The sequence below is a fragment of the Pan paniscus genome, chromosome 16 (genome assembly GCF_029289425.2).
Source record: "Pan paniscus chromosome 16, NHGRI_mPanPan1-v2.0_pri, whole genome shotgun sequence".
Classification (NCBI taxonomy): Eukaryota; Metazoa; Chordata; class Mammalia; order Primates; family Hominidae; genus Pan; species Pan paniscus.
Genome location: NC_073265.2, coordinates 38026204 through 38044944, shown reverse-complemented (window position 1 = coordinate 38044944; position 18741 = coordinate 38026204). Strand labels below are relative to the sequence as shown.

Below are 18741 nucleotides of genomic sequence, written 5' to 3'. Positions count from 1 at the left end.
TAGAGAGGTTCAAATTTTAGTAACAAACTTCAGAACTGTTCACAAATCTTCAGCTGTATGTATACTTTGTCACTACAAGTTAAAGTAATAAATTGGGTGGTCAAACCCAAGCTTGCATGCATATCTAGAAGGTTTTTTTTAACTGTCTCAGTCTTCCTGACCCAGCAATAGCCAAATGGTTCACAGCCTTAAGAGATTAAAGAAAAAAAGCTGTTTTATCCTGTCTACCTGGTTGGTAGCTTTGGGACTGCGGCTTTGGGATTGTGGCTAGGTTATAACTGTTAGCAGTGGGCTAATGCATATTGCTTTCTCTACTTAGTGAATCACTTTGTGTTCAAGTTGCTGATGTGGGAGGAATGCCTTTATCCCTGATGATGTGCTATAAGGCTTACCAGGCATACCACATCTGACTCATAGTCTACCCTGCTAAGGGTTTGTGAAAGCCTCTCTTGGTACATGGTTGGATAGTCCTGATTTTCACTGCCTGGGATGAAAGGCCAGTTGCTAATACAGCATGTTTTTCCAAGCTGTGTTTAATTTTGTTGTTTTGGTGCCAGTTGGGATTTTGTCCACATGTGCCCATATCCCAATGAATACACCATTCCAACCCTCATGCCATCCTAATGAGCAGCTTTACAATTATGATTTTGCTTTTTCCATTTCTATTCTCTCCATTGTTTGTATTGAAGGTCAAATGGAGAAAGTGCCTTTAACATTCAGAAAAAGGAAAGGATTTAGTAAATACTTTATTCAATATTTAGAGGATATTTAGACCAGTGGATCTCAAGCCAGAGACCATCACAAATATACCCATATTTTGGAAAAAAAAAAAAGCAAGAATTTTATAGAAACGTCCTATAATCTATTTCTAAAGTGCTACAACTCTTAACGGTACATTAATAAAAGTTGGCTCACTGTGGGTCAAGGCATAAAGGCATAGTAGAGAGGTACATAAACCACAGCTTCTCACAGTGTTTCAACTGAAACTCTCATCTCTTAAAAATAGTCGACAGAGCAGATTAGGGTGTAGATCAGTGAGAGTGATGACATCATAGAGATATGTATCATGTCAGTTAATATCAATTAATTGTCACACATTACTTATGTTTCTCCTAACTAACTGGAGGACATTACTTTCTGATTGTACCACTTGAGAGCTGCTGGTAATACTTGTCCTTGCTAAGAAGGAGATATCATCCAAAGCAAACTTTTCTTTATAAAGCTGTCCCAGAAAATAATTCAGAAGCTCTTGTATTAACTCATTCATAATGTAACAATATGACTTTGCAAAAATGCTTTTCACCTAAAGTCTCTATACTTGTGATTGCACAGTTGGATATTACAGAGATATAGTTCTTTTTTTTTTTTTTTTTTTTGAGATGGAGTCTTGCTCTGTTGCCCATGCTGGAGTGCAATCGCGGGATCTTGGCTGACGCTGCCTCCCGGGTTCAAGCGATTCTCCTGCCTCAGCCTCCCAAGTAGCTGGGATTAGAGGCATGCGCCACCATGCCTGGCTAATTTTTTTTTGTATTTTTAGTAGAGACAGGGTTTTGCCATGTTGGCCAGGCTGGTCTTGAACTCCTGACTTCAGGTGATCCAACTGCCTCGGCCTCCCAAAGTGCTGTGATTACAGGTGTGAGCCACTGCACCCAGGCCCAGATAAAGGTCTTTTTGTAATAGGCCTGCTTGTTATAAGCCTCTCAGTTGTTGGTAAAGCCACAGCTTAAAGAAGATTGCCATTTTGGACTCTCACAGTCAGCTGGAGTAGACATGTACTTTCTGCAGTGTCACCAGAAGTAGCTCTGTGATTGTTGTTGGTTCTAGATAGTAAAATTATCTGTTTATGTGTGTATATATTCTGGAGCTGGTGATTTGGGGCAGAAATACTTGGTAATCTATGATATCAAGATAATATTTGCTGATGATGGATCATTTAGTGTTGACGGGTCATTTAGTGATGACATATTTGAAAATGATCTTGAGTAGAAAGTTAGATGGTTTAGGTAGCAGGTGGCAGATAGAAACTTGCACCTGGCAATACTGACTTGGTTTTTATAGTGGTACTCCTCTAATAGAATAATAAAGCTCCATTGAGCTCAGCATCATGTATTTTAGAGGCAAGGTTTCCATTGCATAGCCTTTCTTCCACTTTTTAACTGCCTTGTTTGATGTAATTATGGAAGCATTTTGATATTTTGTTTCCACTAGAGGGAGTTGTAAAGCTAGTATTTGTTTACATTTAGCATGTATCCATGAAAGCATTATTTAATAATTCATATTTGAGAATATCAGAATCTTTTTAGAAGCATACTAAGAGGTCACCTGTTCAAAGGGAATATGACCGTTAGATATTCCATTTGCTACCCTTTCTCTTGGGAGAAGATTATTGTATGGTTTGTAACTTAAGGCCTCTTGCCTTCATGAATATTGAGGATTATAGGCTCTGAAGATAATCTGTTTAGTTAATTTAAGTTGAAAATCCTAACAAAAGGTTTATATGTTCTCTGTTTTACATTTGCCCCTGAATGTAGGCTTTTGTATGTTCTACATGGGTTATTGCAAAGTGTTTTGTTAGCAAAGTTCTTTGAGTAAAATGCTCTCTTTTTTTTTTCTTTTTAAGAAAGAAACATGAAGTAGAAAAGGAGGGGAGTTTATAGAATGATTCTGAATTTATTTCAACTGAAGCCTTAGAGTGGCAAATTGTCTTTCTTACAGGGAAGGTATCTGTTAAATTTTTAAACTCGGTTAATACACAGTAATATCCTATTGAGATTGCTGCTTGCTGCCAAAAAGCAGTCTGATGAATTTTAAATTAATGAGTGGTATTAAATCTTATCACTTATAAGGATTGTTATTTCTGTTCTTGAATCTGTATTTGGAAGTTTGATAGATCTTTAATGAGGAAAATGTATAGTTTCTAAATTTCTCTATTTGGTAACATGCATATCTAGATATGGCAATTTTGTGTTTTATTGCACAGGGTTAGTGACCAAAGGGCAATTTGACAATGTATATAAAGAGGACACACTTTGATCCTGGGAAATGGAAACACTGGAGGTGGAATTTTGTTCCTGAATGGCCTTATTTAGGAGGACTTCATTTAGCTTTTCTCTGCCCTGAAACTTAAAGAAGCCAGGGAATATGACCCAGCTATGCCAAAGAACTTGATGGATAAATTTTTTGAAGATCAATTTTAAAATGTTAGCATATATGTAAAATATCTTGCAAGACTCTGAATACTATAGGGATGATTTTGCTAGTTGATGTTTATGTATGTATCCAGAAGCATTTTGATTAGCTGATTGCTTATACTCAAATTAATTTTTCTCTGTGGTGTCACAAAGCTACAATAACTGCTGAATTATTATGTAGTTTTTTGTTTTTGTGTGGGGAAAACAATGTACTCTTCAGATGTCCCTGTCAAGGCGCCCCTGAATTTTAAGGCTATGTACTTGAACCTTACTGAAGGTTTACAAGAAAATATTCTTTCTGTTCAGGAGTCTTTACTTAATGTAAGTATAAAAGATTTGTTTTATCTTTCCTTGTGTAACATGTGGGGGTAGTCTTTTTCCTTAAAGCAGTGATGCATAATTATAGACAACAAGTGGTGCTACTTTTAAAAGACCTCATAGATGCAACTTTTTTCTCTAGTGCATTTGTGTCTTTGTAGAATTGCTTTGCTACCTTTCATTTGAGGCATGTCTTGTACAAATATGTTGATGTGTTCTGTTTTGTTTTTCATGTTGTGTCTTTTGTATTTCTTGTTTTTTATATCTCTCAGTCAACTCTGATATGGCTAATTCTCAAAATGATTTTTCAAGTACCTTGCATGTGGAGATGAGCATTTAATGAGGGTCTTGCGTGTTAATGTTAGCGTTAAACAGATTTAAAGATGAAGATAACTTTTGATTGAAGAAAATATCTTTCTCGTTGCATCTTTAGAAGACAAATGGATTGAGAAACGCTTAAAAAAAAAACCCATCCAGTGAATATGAGAAATAAATATAGAGTGAGGAAGTATTCCCACCCACCTCCAACATACTCTGTTCCCATTCCCAAATTTTATTTCACCAAAGCTCAGTTAAGAATTTGGGGCATTCCTTTCAGACCTTCCATAAAATATATTTATTTAACTTTTACTATACATATTTTGTTTAAGAAACTTTTTTTTTTTGGTAATTCTTAACATAATACTCAGATATGTTTTATGGACACATTCCATTTCTTTTGTACTAATGACAGGTAAAGTGGAAAAAAAAATGCTATAGACCAGGGAGCATCTCATTTTTTTTTTCCTGAAAGGTTTTACAAAGTATTTAAGGTCTTTAAAATCCACTTGCACAATGTTATGGGGTTTGATTTATGTCCTTTGGAGGGATTTAATCAAGCTGTTAATTAAACTGGTGCTTAGTTTCTTAAAGAGAAGTAATTAGAAACAGTTTCCCTAAAAAGTATTTAGTAACATAATATTTGATCTTCTAATTGTTACATAATTTAAGAAATACATTATATTGGGATTTTTAGGGTAATATTATTATATTGGGTTTTGAAGAAAGACAATAGCAGTTATTGAAATCCTAAATGTTATTGAATTATGTCTAACAGACTAGCTGATTTATTCATCTTTTTATCACATTTGAAATTTGAATGAATTAATTTTGTCTATCTAGTTTATATAATAAGCAGAATGCTAAAACTGATTTTTTTCTAGAAAATAATAGGAGAGAGAAATCAAACATTTAATGTCAGATGTAGTGTCATGCTTTTGCATGTGCTATCTATAGAAAACAGTCTTCCAACTCTTCTTTTACTCAGATGTTGTATGAGAGCAGAGTATTATGTATCTTTTCATCTTTGGAATTAGATGGCTCTCCACTAATTAGTGACTCCCATGGGTTTCTACATTATCAGAGCATTTAAGGGCTTCTAGGCCACCTGCTGCTGCTGCTGTTCTCATCACCTGGCCAGAGTGCATCTGGCTACTCACATTCCCTGTGGGATGCCTAATTGTCAATTCCCCAAGGTCTGATTACTGGTAAAACAGGATTCTGAGACTTGGTCTGCCTGCCCTGTGATAACATAATGCATTGATTGTACCATTATTGTGACTTGCTGTGTTTCCATAAAAAAGTTTTTGAATTCTGCTCTGTGTGTATTTAAATCTGAGATCTTCGTTAAAAAAAAAAAAGCCTTCTGATATAAATCCTAAAATTATGTATTCCCTTTTCCCCAAGTGAAATGATGAATATAATTTGTGTGGAACTTAAGAAGTTAATTAAAGGAGGGAATTATGAACTTCTTTGACCTCTACAGTAAAAAACCACTCGTTCCAAGGCAGCTTTGGCTTGGTGTCTTGTGTTTAAGTTGGTATGATATTGATGCAGACCTTTTGACTCAGTTGCAGCAGTTACTCACAGACCTTCCCCATGAGATGCTGGATGACGACCTCTCCTCTCCAGAGCTCCAGTATTCGGACTGCAGCGAGGATGGCACAGACGGACAGTAAGCACCTGAAGTCACTTTCACTTGTATATTGCAATTCTATAAGTCTTTTTCTTTTGATGAAGATTAATAATTACATGATTATAAAATTGTAAATTGATTCTTAAAATTTTGGGTGAAGATTGGAAGGAAAAATGTTAAAATCTTGGGGTTCTTTGTGTTATCTATGTACAAATAAATGATAGGCTTTAAATCGAAAGTATTCCTTTTTCTCGAGACCACATCATCCTGGGCAATTGGAGATGAGCTGGAATGAGCAAATGCTGCCCAAATCTCAAAGTGTAAATGTAAGTATCTGGTGTGATGATGACTTTGGTGAGGGTGGGACTGGATCTTCGTGCTTTTGTTTTACTCTTTTTATCTAATAGGGCTATAATGAAATTCAGAGTTTATATGCTGGAGAAAAATGTGGTAATGTCTGGGAAGAAAATAGAAGTAAAACTGAAGACCGACATCCTGTGTACCATCCTGAAGGTGGAGATGAAGGTGGAAGTGGTTATAGTCCTCCAAGTAAATGTGAACAGACTGATTTATATCACCTTCCTGAAAACTTTAGGCCATATACCAATGGTCAGAAGCAGGAATTTAATAACCAAGCAACCAATGTAATTAAATTTTCAGATCCTCAATGGAACCATTTTCAGGTATTGTAAAAACTTGACTTTCAAGAACTTGTGTGTGTGCACACGCATTTGTGTGATGTTTGTGTGTGTTCAGGAAATGTATGTGAGTACAATGGTAAGATAATTTAACCACACGAAGTTCTGAGAGGGCACTTATTCAGGTTCATGGTGAATTAGTCATGGTATTTTCTGTTTACAGTCTAATACAATCATGATCTTAAGTCAGAAGTTTAAAATAGAGGCTCTTTGGACATAGTTGATTAAACATTAAAAGTTAAGTCTGCCAAAGAATAACTATCCTCATTTACTGCTGCTTCTACCACTGCACTGTGCTTCAATGAGAAGCTATGTTCAGGTCTCTTATTGTAGTTTTTAAAGCAGTAATTCTGTGTAGGTGGCAACATTTAATTTCCTCAGTTTTCTTGCTCACCACCCATAACAAATTTTAGGTTAAACATGTCAAAGCTGATATCTGTTTTGTATGGTGATATAACAGTAGACAGGATGAATGTGAAGGAAAAACCAAAAAACCTTGTTTTTCCTGGGGGGGAGTTTAATGAAGTAAGACCTCAGGATATAGTTAGTTGCTTCTTAGAATTTCTCGATGACAGCAAATACCTCAACAGCTAGTCTGTGTCACACAATGACAGGATGGATTTTTTAGGCTGTTAAGTGGTTATTTTCTCTTAATTCTATCTCCGTAGAATGTTATTATTCATCCCATAAGAGTTACTATTTATTAGATATGAGGCACCGTGGTCCATGTTCATGTTATTGGATATGTGCATTTTTATATTCCCAAGATGTTGGCATAATCTAAATCATTTGTAATAAAATATTTCTATATAGTCTTATTGGAATTCTTGGGTTTTATTTATAAAATTGCCTTCATTGTGTGCTCAAAAGTAGAATTCAGGTGTCTATAAATTATGTATTGCAGACTTTCAATTAATAGTGTTAAATAACAATACGTGCTACTTTTGAGCAGATGTGTGTGTGTGTGTGTGTGTGTGTGTGTGTATATATATATATATATATAAAAACAACTTTGAACTGTACCAAAAGTAAGCTCTGTAACGTAACATTAATTTAGGTGTCTAATTCAGATAATTTTGGAAGAAAAGGCCAAATCTTAATGTCAGTTTCATTTGTTATCACAGGGTCCCAGTTGTCAAGGTTTGGAACCGTATAATAAAGTGACATATAAACCTTATCAGTCTTCTGCCCAGAATAATGATGGCTCACCAGCCCAGGAGATAACAGGAAGTGACACATTCGAAGGCCTGCAACAACAATTTTTAGGAGCTAATGAGAGTAGGTATCAAGTTTATATTTATTTTTTAATACCACATAATTGGGGAAATTTGAATACACAATGAATATTTGAGCACATTCAAGAATTATTATTTTGTAAGTATGACAATAGAATTGTGCTTGATATTTCAAAGAGCGCTTATTTTTAGAGATATATACTAGAGTATTTATGAATAAACTGACATGAAGTCTAGGATTTACTTTAAAATAATAGGCTGTTGAGGGGTAATGTTGGGTGGGAATATAGATGTGGCTGAATTGGCCATGAGTTCATAATTGTTGAATCTGGGAAATGGGTTCGTGGAGATTCATCATATTATTCCCTTTACTTTCTTATGTATTTGAAATTTTTCATAATGAAAAGTTAAAAGACATTTTCCCAACTTTATATTTCAGTCATTCTAGTTTGTTAAGCCTTTTCTTCTTATTTGTATAGTGTTAAGTATCCTCGCCTATCATACAGGATACCTGGACTTATTTGAAATTTAAAAAAATTTTAAAAGACTTTTTATGAACTTTATATATTTTTTTGACTGAAGCCTAATTTGGAAAATGAAACATAGTTTTCAATCTCAGATTTTTGACTATATAGAAGTGTAATTTAATACATCAGCACTATCATCAACTTTTTTCTTTTGATTTTACAGTTTTTAGTCAACTCTGATATAAATTACTTTATATTCAGAATTACTTAGATATCAGGTTCAGTCATGTGGCATTTGCCAGTTTTTTTTGTATAGTATGTATATAAATATGAGAATGAAAAAAGTGCTTATAGGTACTAGAGAATTCTGAGATGAAATGCTAGTATCAAAAAACAAAAATCCCAAAATATAAACCCATATAGTGACTGTACTGAATTACTCTTGTCATACTGTCTGGCATACTAAATAGCTTCTAATTATTGTGCATATTGAAGAGCCAGTGTAATTCTAGAGTGTGGCAGCAAGTGTTTTTGTTTTACTTTTTGTTTCTCTTTAATCATTAGGGGAAAGGTCATACTGGATATTCTGGCTTACCTGGGCTATACCAAAGAGAAAACTGGACTTTTGGGTTGTGACTTCATGTTGTTGCTTCCATCGTACACTGGGACGGCAGGGTAGTTACAGGGGGAGGCCCAGAATTCATTTTCCCCTGAAGGAGTCAACAGCAAATATGAGGATGGCCTCTCTTTGTTCTTAAGTTTTTTGTGGAATGAGGAAGTGGACAGTGTATATGACATAACTGGTTTTAGGTTGAGTAAATGAACCTCACAGCAGTGGCCTGACATCTCCTTAGTGTTTACTCTTTCAGTTCCCTTGAAAAGTTGTATTTGTATCTCCTGGTCTTTCTGCATATAAAAACCTTTCCTTACCTTTCTTAACAGTCTGCACTTCTTCAAGTTGAGTCAGGTACACATTTGTCTAAATTTGACATTTGGAAGTTAATTAAATAACTTAATGGTAGCGCCAATTTAGTGATTATAGTTTCTTAGCAACAGTAGTTTAAAAAATTTGGAGATGGGGCTAGCTTTACTATAAGACCTATGAGGAGTTTGACTTGTATAAACTTTTCAGTCTTTAATTTTCTTTATTTAACCAGATCTCTTTTTAAAAAGAGGACAGAATTATTTAGTTAGCAAGTGGTTAAAACTCAGTAAATGCATTTATTTCTGATTGTAAGCTAACAGAAACATTGCTCTAGTAGTAAGTAGAATATTTATCATTATGTAGTTGAAGCATACCTACCAATCCTTTTTTCCATTTTTTTTTTCTTTTTAAAGTGGTCCCCAAATGACTAATTGTTTCTAAAAGAAGACTTCAAAAAATTTTTTTTAAATTATGTATTGGTGGAGTAGATTTGCAGGTTTGTTATATGGGTATATTAAATAATGCTGGGGTTTGACTTCTAGTGAACCCATCACCCAAATAGTGAACATAGTACCCAATGGATAGTTTTTCAACCCTTCTCCCCTGCTCCCTCCCCAAAATTCTTGATTAATCTATTCACTAGCTAATTAATTCAGTTATGTGCCAGCATCAATATAAATATAATATTTTCCCCACTCCTGCCTAAAATAAAATATTTTGAGGCTGTCTAGAAATTTTCTTTAAAAATGATTTTATAGAAGCTGATGTACTTGTTTTGTTTTTAATTTTCTGACAGCATATTACTTTATTTCATTGCAGTTGTTATATACTGATTTTTAACTGGCTAAAATGGTAGTTAGTGATTCAGGGTTATAACTTAAACCAGTGACTTTCAAACTTTTCTAGCAGTGACCCACTGTAAGAACTATATTTTTTTACATTGTGATATGGTGTACAACATGTATCTATATGAACAGGTATATATAAATGAAACAAGTTTCACAAAATAAGACTGTTTCTTACTACATGATGCACTCTGATATATTCTCTCTTTTTAAATCCTAGTCACAATTCACTGAATTGATTTCATGATGCTCTAAAAAGTTGTAGTCACAGTTTGAAAAACACTGCTTTAAATGACTATAAATTTATATTTTGATATGTTTTTATCTAATAAATTGTCTTTAATTCCCAGACTCTGCAGAAAATATGCAGATTATTCAACTTCAGGTTCTTAACAAAGCAAAAGAGAGACAACTAGAGAACTTAATTGAAAAGTTAAATGAAAGTGAACGTCAAATTCGATACCTGAATCACCAGCTTGTAATAATAAAAGGTAAGATGCTGGATGCTGTCATTTATGAGGTACACTGAGTTAGATATCTTGTTTCCAATAACCTCAGATTACATACGAAGCTTAGAGAGTAAAAACACTTGGTCAGAGGGCTCATAGTGAGTGAGGCATAGCAAAACAAAACCCAGGATTTCTGAGTGTTGGCCTTGGATTACTTCTCTTTGGAACACGCTGTTTTGGAGACCAGTCACGGTGGCTTACGCCTGTAATCCCAGCACTTTGGGAGGCTGAGGTGGGCGGATCACTTGAGATCAGGAGTTCAAAACCAGCCTGGCCAACATGGTGAAACCCTGTCTCTACTAAAAATACAAAAATTAGCGGGGCATAGTGGCAGGCACCTGTAATCCCATCTACTTGGGAGGCTGAAGCAGGAGAAGGAGAATCACCTGAACCTGCAGGTGGAGGTTGCAGTGAGCCGAGAAAGCGCCACTGCACTTCAGGCTGGGTGACAGAGTGAGACTCTGTCTCAAAAAAAAAAAAAGACACTCTATTTTGGAGTCCCTATATTTTCCTTTTCTCACTTAGGCTTTTAGAATCATTGAACATTATTTAACTGTACTGATGGCATTCTGTCCTAAAAAGTTGTTGATTCCTTATGTCTGATTCCTTATGTCATTACTCTGGATGAAGTATTCCAGCTTTCAGAGTGATTTGTGTTTAGTTTGCACTGCAGCGTTTTCTGAGGCTACAAATTAGCATAAACGTTTTAATCCAAATAAGAGTTAGTGATTGTGAAGTGCCATGTCTGAGATAAACACATAGAGTAAATACAGATTCAAATTATAATTGCTTACTCCTTGTGCTTTCTCTAGTTTTGGTCCACATTGAACTTTCATTTGCAGAATAATTTTGTGATTGAACTCTAGCTCATTTCAAATTTAATTGATGGTAAAAATGTCTCTTTCTGTAATGCTCATAACATTTATTTTGAGAGAAGAACTTGTGAGCTGTTATAGCAAAGTATGTGGGAAGAATTTAACATTAGGTGAATTTAAGAGTTCATTCCAAGTGGGTCGGGCACGGTGGCTCACTCCTGTAATCCCGGCACTTTGGGAGGTCAAGGAGGGCGGGTCACGAGGTCAGGAGATCGAGATCATCCTGGCTAACATGGTGAAACCCCATCTCTACTAAAAATACAAAAAATTAGCTGGGTGTGTGGTGGCGCCAGTAGTCCCAGCTACTCAGGAGGCTGAGGCAGGAGAATGGCGTGAACCTGGGAGGCGGAGCTTGCAGTGAGCCGAGATTGCACCTCTGCCCTCCAGCTTGGCGACAGAGCGAGACTCCGTTTCAAAAAAAAGAGTTCATTGCAAGTATGTGTAGGATAATTAGTCCTCAGATAACTTCTTTGATTAGCAGGGATTTGTCCCCAAAAGGGATGCAATAATAGTTTTAAAGGAAGTAGTTCTGCTTCTCTAAAAAAATTTTTTTGGTATCAGGTTTGTTTTTTTTTTTAATTTTTAATTTTAAATAATTTATTTATTTGGGGCTGGGTGAGGTGGCTCACGCCTGTAATCCCAGCACTTTGGGAGGCCAAGGTGGGTGGATCACTTGAGGTTAGGAGTTCGAGACCAGCCTGGCCAATATAGTGAAACCCCATCTCTACTAAAAATATAAAAATTATCTGGGAGTGGTGGCAGGTGCCTGTAATCCCAGCTACTGGGGAGGCTGAGGTTGTAGTGAGCCAAGATTATGCCACTGTACTCCAGCCTGGGCGACGGAGTGAGACACTGTCTCAAAATAAATAAGTAAGTAAGTAATTTCTTTATTTGGTTTTCTCTAAATCAACTAAAGTTCATTTTTCTGAATTAAATTTAATTCAACAACATTTATATATGATACAGATGTGATATCTGATTGGGATTGTGACATTGGGGTCCCTCTACAGGAACATTATTTATATAAACATTTTTAATACCGTAGATGAAAAGGATGGTTTGACTCTCAGCCTTCGAGAATCACAGAAACTCTTTCAGAATGGAAAAGAAAGAGAGATACAGCTTGAAGCTCAAATAAAAGCACTGGAGACTCAGATACAAGCATTAAAAGTCAATGAAGAACAGGTACCTATTTTAACTTATGTATGGTAAAAAAGTTAAAAGTTTAGTTATTTAACAAAACTTTTTGTAGGGTAGGACTAAATTTAGAAGAACTTTGAAGTTATTGACAAAGCATTAGAACTTAAATTTCCTGACTGCAATAGTTTGCTTCAGAATTGGTATCCCGAGAAGCTTTTATTTTTATTTTTCCTGCTGCTTCTCCATTTGGAGAACTGTTCTTTAAACTTGAGTTTAAAGTGGTGACACATTCACATTCTTTGATTAATGAGCTAACCATTTGATTTTTGGAAATAGTCATAAGTCATTGGTAGCTAAGCCTGGTGGTGGTTGATTCATTTTTTGGCAGGGTGCAGGGTTAAAAATGAAAGTGATGACTGGGTGCAGTGGCTCACGCCTGTAATCCCAGCACTTTGGGAAGCTGAGGCGGTCGAATCACCTGAGGTCAGGAGTTCGAGACCAGCCTGGCCAACATTGTGAAACCCTGTCTCTATTAAAAGTACAAAAATTAGCGGGGCGTGGTGACAGATGCCTGTAATCCCAGCTACTCTGGAGGCTGAGACAGGAGAATCGCTTGAACCCAGGAGGCGGAGGTTGCAGTGAGCTGAGATTGCTCCATTGCACTCCAGCCTGGGGGACGAGAGCGAGACTTGTCTGAAGAAAAAAAAAATGAAAGTGACTATGAAATAATGAGCTTGGTTTTGAGTGAGACTTGTAGCTAAGTCTGAGGATGGTTTAATGAAAGAGTTTAAACAGTGTTTAAACAGTGTTGTCTCATGTCTGGCTCCTCCTCATCCTTCAGGTCTTAGCTAAAAACAATTACCTTTTCAGAGGACTTGCTATTCACTTTATATGTAAAGTAGCCCATAGCTCCATCCTCCAACTCACCTTCATCATGCCATATTCTATTACTCTATAACTATCTGAAATGATCTCATTTGTTTACTTGTTATTTATTGTCTCTTCCCACTAGAAAGTAGTAAGAGCTTAGACCTTTTCTGTTTGGTCATTATGTCCTTAGTGCTTAGAACCCTGCCTGGCACAAATTATCTGTGTCATTCAGTGGATAGATCTCTTAGCAATGAAAGCAGTATTGGAATAAATAGGCAATCTCTGGAATAGAATGAAGAATAATTCTCTTGAAATTTTAATTTTTGTATGTAATGTAGATTATTTTTAACTTTTTGAAAACCAATAGTTATTAGATTAAAAAGTTAAGTTGCCTTTATGTAGTAAAAGGTTATAACTTTGTAATCTTTTTTATGTAAGCAACAGAATCACCAAGTGTATTAGTTTCCTATTGCTGCTGTAACAGATGACCACAAATTCAGTGGTTTAAAACAACACAAATTTATCTCACAGTTCTGGAGGTCAGAAGTCTGACATGGATCTCACTAGGCTAAAATCAGGGTGTCAACAAGGCTGCATTGCTTTCCGGAGGCTTTAGGGGAGAATCCATTTTCTTGCTATTTCCAACTTCTAGAGGCCACCTGTGTTCCTTAGCTTGTGGCCCATTTCCATCTTCAAAGCCAGCAATGAATGGCTGATTGAGTCTCTCTGGTTCTGACTTTTCTACCTTAGTTTTTCTCATTTATGGACCCTGTGGTTACATTGGGCCCACCTGGATAATCCAGGCTACTCACCTTATTTTAAGGCAATCTAATTAGCCATATTAATTCCACATACAATCTTAATTTTCCCTTGCCATGTAATATAACTGATTCACAGGTTTTGGGGATTAGGACATGGTCATTTTGGAGGGCTATGATTTTGCCTACAATACCAACTGTGCAGTTATAGCTTTGAAAACTTTGTTTTTGTAAGTGACCATTGGCAGGTTTCATCAGTCTTTCAAGGAACAGTTGTCATTTTTCTATGACCTAACAATTGGGTTACCCCACACTTTGGTCACAGAGCAATGCAAACAGCACTGGGGCCATCACGGCATCAGCAGATTCCGTGCCTGATAGCCACATCCATCATGCTGCGCAAAATCCTCTTTCACTCCCCTCAGGTATCTACCAAATGTATTTTCTCAGGGAACATTGTTTCCAACAACTATGGGCCTGGAGGGTCCCAGCTAGGGATGTTTTAAGGAGCTTGAGCCATGATGAGCGGAGACCCCTTCTCTACTCATTAAAACATGCTTGAGTTTTATTTTATAGTAAAAGTAAAAGTTTATAGACAGCACAGAGCTAAAATACTCTGTGTATATTTTAAACATGGATGTCCTGTGTGTATTTACTAGATGATCAAGAAGTCCAGAACAACTGAAATGGCTCTGGAAAGCTTGAAGCAGCAGCTGGTGGACCTTCATCATTCTGAATCACTTCAACGAGCTAGAGAACAGCATGAGAGCATTGTTATGGGCCTCACAAAGAAGTACGAAGAGCAAGTATTGTCCTTACAAAAGAATTTGGATGCCACAGTCACCGCACTTAAAGAACAGGTTGGGATGATTTCAAATGAGCAACTGTTATCAACAAGTAAAGCTGGTTATGTTTTGTAACTGATATTTTATGGTTCATCATATAGAAGTCTTGGATGTTTGTAGTAAATGTTAGATTGTGTGTGAGGTGAGTGAAACTTAAAAGCCAGTGATATTGGCTGGGCGCAATGGCTCACGCCTGTAACCCCAGCACTTTGGGAGGCCAAGGCAGGCGGATCACCTGAGGTCAGGAGTTCAAGACCAGCCTGGCCAACTTGGTGAAACCCCGTCTCTACTAAAAATACAAAAAAAAAAAAAAAAAATTAGCCGGGCGCAGTGGTGCGTGCCTGTAATCCCAGCTACTCGGGAGGCTGAGGCAGGAGAATTGCTTGAACCCGGGAGGCAGAGGTTAACAGTGAGCTGAGATCGCACCACTGCACTCCACCCTGGGCGACAGAGCGAGACTCCGTCTCACCAAAAAAAAAAAAAAAAAAGAAGCCAGTGATATTTTAATCTGAGAATACATCCTAAAGGTATACTTTTGGAAACCCTACTTCTTATACGATTATTAGTACTTTCTCAACTTTCACATTACTTGTCCTTTATTTGTAGGGTATTTGTGTATGTTGTTTATATGGTCCTAGAATAAATCCAGACCAAAACAAATGAGTCTGCCAGTGGCTGGCTAGAACTTGAGAGGTTACCTTGGAAGCTTAACCAGTAGAAAACCTTACTTGAGTCTCCCAGCATTTGGTAATTCACCTGTCAATACAGTCTGTTGAGAAATGATTCTTGGGAGGAGAGTAAATTTTGAGGACAGTATAATTTATAAAATAAGACAGTCTGATCTAGACTTAATGAGATTTGCATCTTGAGCATATTGCACAGTGAATTTTTATTATTTTCACTCAAGGGGGAATAAAATATTGAAAGCTAAATGTGAGTCAGGTGGTGAGTTTGCTTGTGCTCCATAACTCTAGGTAATCACTTGAGTGAATAACATTTCAGAATTTATTTTTCTTAATGTAATTTCAAAATTGATTTAACTTAAGGGAAGGAGAGAAGAAAAATCAGATGTGAGGGTATGGAAAATTTCACCACACTTAAAATTCATGCTGATTTGGGTTATTTCTGACCTATATAGCTGCCTCTAATTTTTCCATGCTTTTAGGTAGAACTATATAAGAGTGCATTACTGGCAATAATTGTTTATCATTTTATTTTATTTTTACATGTATTTATATGCGTTTTTATTATATCTATTTCATTATGTATTTATTTTATATAAAAAAATTGTGAATTTGATCAATGTGGAGGATATATAGGAGTAGGGAAAGATGAAGGCCAGTTACGGTGGCTCATTCCTGTAATCCCAGCACTTCGGGAGGTTGAGGCAGGTGGATCACTTGAGCCCATGAGTTCAAGACTAGCCTGGGCAAAATAGTGAATCCTTGTCTTTACGAAAAAAAAATAACAAATTAGCTGGGCATGGTGGCATGCGCCTGTAGTTCCAGCTACTTGGGAGGCTGAGGTGGGAGGATTGCTTGAGCTCAGGAGGTCGAGGCTGCAGTGAGCCATGATTGCACCACTGTGCTCCAGCCTGGGTAACAGAGTGAGACTCTTTTTCCAGAAAAAAAAAAAAAAAAAAAAAAAAATGAAGGCTATACCAAATTATTGAAAAGTCTACTTTATAGAATATTTAAACAACAGAATTTGAGATGTAGCTTCATAAATTTTTATTTTATTTATTTTATTTTAAAGTTAGTTTTGGCCAAACACAGGGTAACATTGAAGTTAGTTGGACTTGGACAGTAGCGCTTCTTGGATGACTGGAGAAGAGTGGATCCTGGTGGCTTTTCCTTATTGGGTTGGGGGTCTCCATTCTCTGTTGACTTAAACACAGTTTCATTAGGGTTGGATTGGAAGGAATTTCTAGTGTTTTCTACCCCTGTGCCCACTGCATTCTCTGCTGTCCACTGCCCCACCCCCTTCAATAGAAGAACTCTACAGTAAAGTCAGAACAAATTCTTGATTCTGTGCTGGGTGGGCTTCAGATCCCTGAACCCATAAATTGAAGGCGTTAAGGTCTTTTCCCACTGTTACATTCTTTGCCTATTTTTACTTTGTTTTATTATTATTTTTTTTAACAGAGCATGGCACTGATGTTAGGCTCTGCATATAATTGCATAGCTGCTTTGCAAAGTGGTGATTCCAAAGCGCCTAACAGAAGCCCAGACCTCGGCATCATGCCACATATCCATGTAACACACCTATACACATATCCCCTGAATCTAAAATTAAAAACAAAATGTCTGTAACTAGTATATTTTGAGAAATTTATGGATTGTAAAATTATTAGTGTTTTTCTTAAGACAGCAGCTTTTCTGGGTAGAAAAGATTGTATGCACTCACAACATATTATAATAGTTCTTTTTTTTTTTTGGCTGATTTTCCCTTGAATTTGTTTAGTGAGACAGAAAAGGTGAAAGAAATGGGCTTCTTGGAGCTCATAGTATTCCTCCAATGTCATAATTCTCTCCTGGTAAACTATCGCCTGGACTCTCTCCACCAAACTGACTTTTACCTCCTCCCATTCATGGAAGTGTCATGTTAAGATCTCTGATTATCTCCTTGTTGGTATATTACTTTTTTCCTTCTGTCTCCTTGAAAACTTCAGCTTTTGGTGAAGTCATGGACTTTGGTTTCTATGTCATAACCCTTTACCTTTTCTTTAATGTTATATTTAAAGGCTCCACTTTGAACACTTTCTGTTGGCTTAGAGACTCCCACAGACTTCTCTGTGTGTGGTCCAGTCCTCATTTTCCTGTGTGCTAGAACCCTGTCCAGTTCTTTTCCCTCCCACAGATTCAGCTGTCATCTCTATCATCTCTTTCTCTCTCTCTCTCTTTTTTTTTTTTTTTTGAGATGGAGTCTCGCTCTGTTGCCCAGGCTGGAGTTCAGCCGTCATCTCTTTATCATTACACTTGTCTCAGTCTTGAAAAATGTCTGCCCATATCAGTCTTGAACTACTCAAGCTAATCATGGCAAACATTGAGCTACTCAATCTTTTTTGATTTTTGGTATTAAAACTTTAAAGTTTTATGAGTATGATCTGTTTTCCTGAACTTGTCAATAGGATACACCATAGTTTAATTGATTGTTACATAAAATCAAATTATTGGCAGAGTCTGCCTTTTCTTTACAATTTTTTTATACCTACCTTTTCTTTAACTTTGTTTGCTAGTTACCAGTCCCTTGTTAACACTATTGTGACCTCCCCAGAATATAAATATTAGCTGTCTCCCCACCCCTTCTTGCTGTCATTACTGTCATGCTGTCATTAATATGAGCTCATTCATTGTTTTTGCCACGTTACTTTGGCGCTTTAGAACCAGGTTTCTCAAGCTGGCCTGGAATTAGCAGCAGTGTGCCAGGAGGTTTGCAGTGCTGAATAAACATGGACTAGTTTCCAGAAGCTTCATTTTGCTCAAAAATTTAGTAGAAAAAATTTAAAGCAAACACAGATTCATTATGAAATAGAATACAAAATTCACATGGATTTTTAAGCTAAAATGGGAGACTTCAGAGTCTCTTTGCTTCAAGGTACTTATGTATTGGTGCTCTTATGGGATGTACCTTGTGTTAGTATCCTTAAGGTATTATTGGGCTTTAGGTTATACTACAGATCAAGCAGCAAAAGCCTAAGGCCTTTTCTCTACTTCAAAGCCCTTTCTCAGTATTCTTCTTATTTCTTATTTTCTTTAGGTTTTCTTGGGTAATTTCAATTAATCAACTTAATTCATTCCTCTGCCTCTCCCATGCTCTGCCATTTGCCTGGAATTCAGCCTGTGTAGCCTTTTTTGAAAGAGAGGTGATGATTTCGACAGTGTGTTTGTTCTACCTGGACTCAGGACTCCCGTGGTTTATTACACCCAAACATATTTTCTTTTGGAAGAAACTTGAGTATATTGCATACACACTTTATATTTTATGTAATCCCATATAGTTACGCACATGCACATACACATTTACCCTATTTTTCTTTGTCATTTATTTTTCAAGTGTTTCTTACAGCACTTGATATGTCTAAGGCACTGCCGAAGCACCTTCAAGGGGG

The 18741-nt window shown here is 36.5% G+C and overlaps 1 protein-coding gene across 3 annotated transcripts in view; it reads left to right on the top strand.

The window, feature by feature from the left end:
• The window catches only part of CEP152 (centrosomal protein 152), a 72905-nt gene that overhangs the window by 7526 nt on the left and 46638 nt on the right, over nt 1–18741 (top strand). For all 3 annotated transcript variants that reach the window (XM_055098717.2, XM_003831486.5, XM_003831485.4), the window contains exons 3-9: nt 5399–5502; nt 5720–5789; nt 5871–6146; nt 7286–7439; nt 9984–10124; nt 12063–12202; nt 14445–14645. In XM_055098717.2, the coding sequence (XP_054954692.2) occupies nt 5399–5502; nt 5720–5789; nt 5871–6146; nt 7286–7439; nt 9984–10124; nt 12063–12202; nt 14445–14645 (1086 nt within the window). The remainder of the gene's footprint in view (nt 1–5398; nt 5503–5719; nt 5790–5870; nt 6147–7285; nt 7440–9983; nt 10125–12062; nt 12203–14444; nt 14646–18741) is intronic.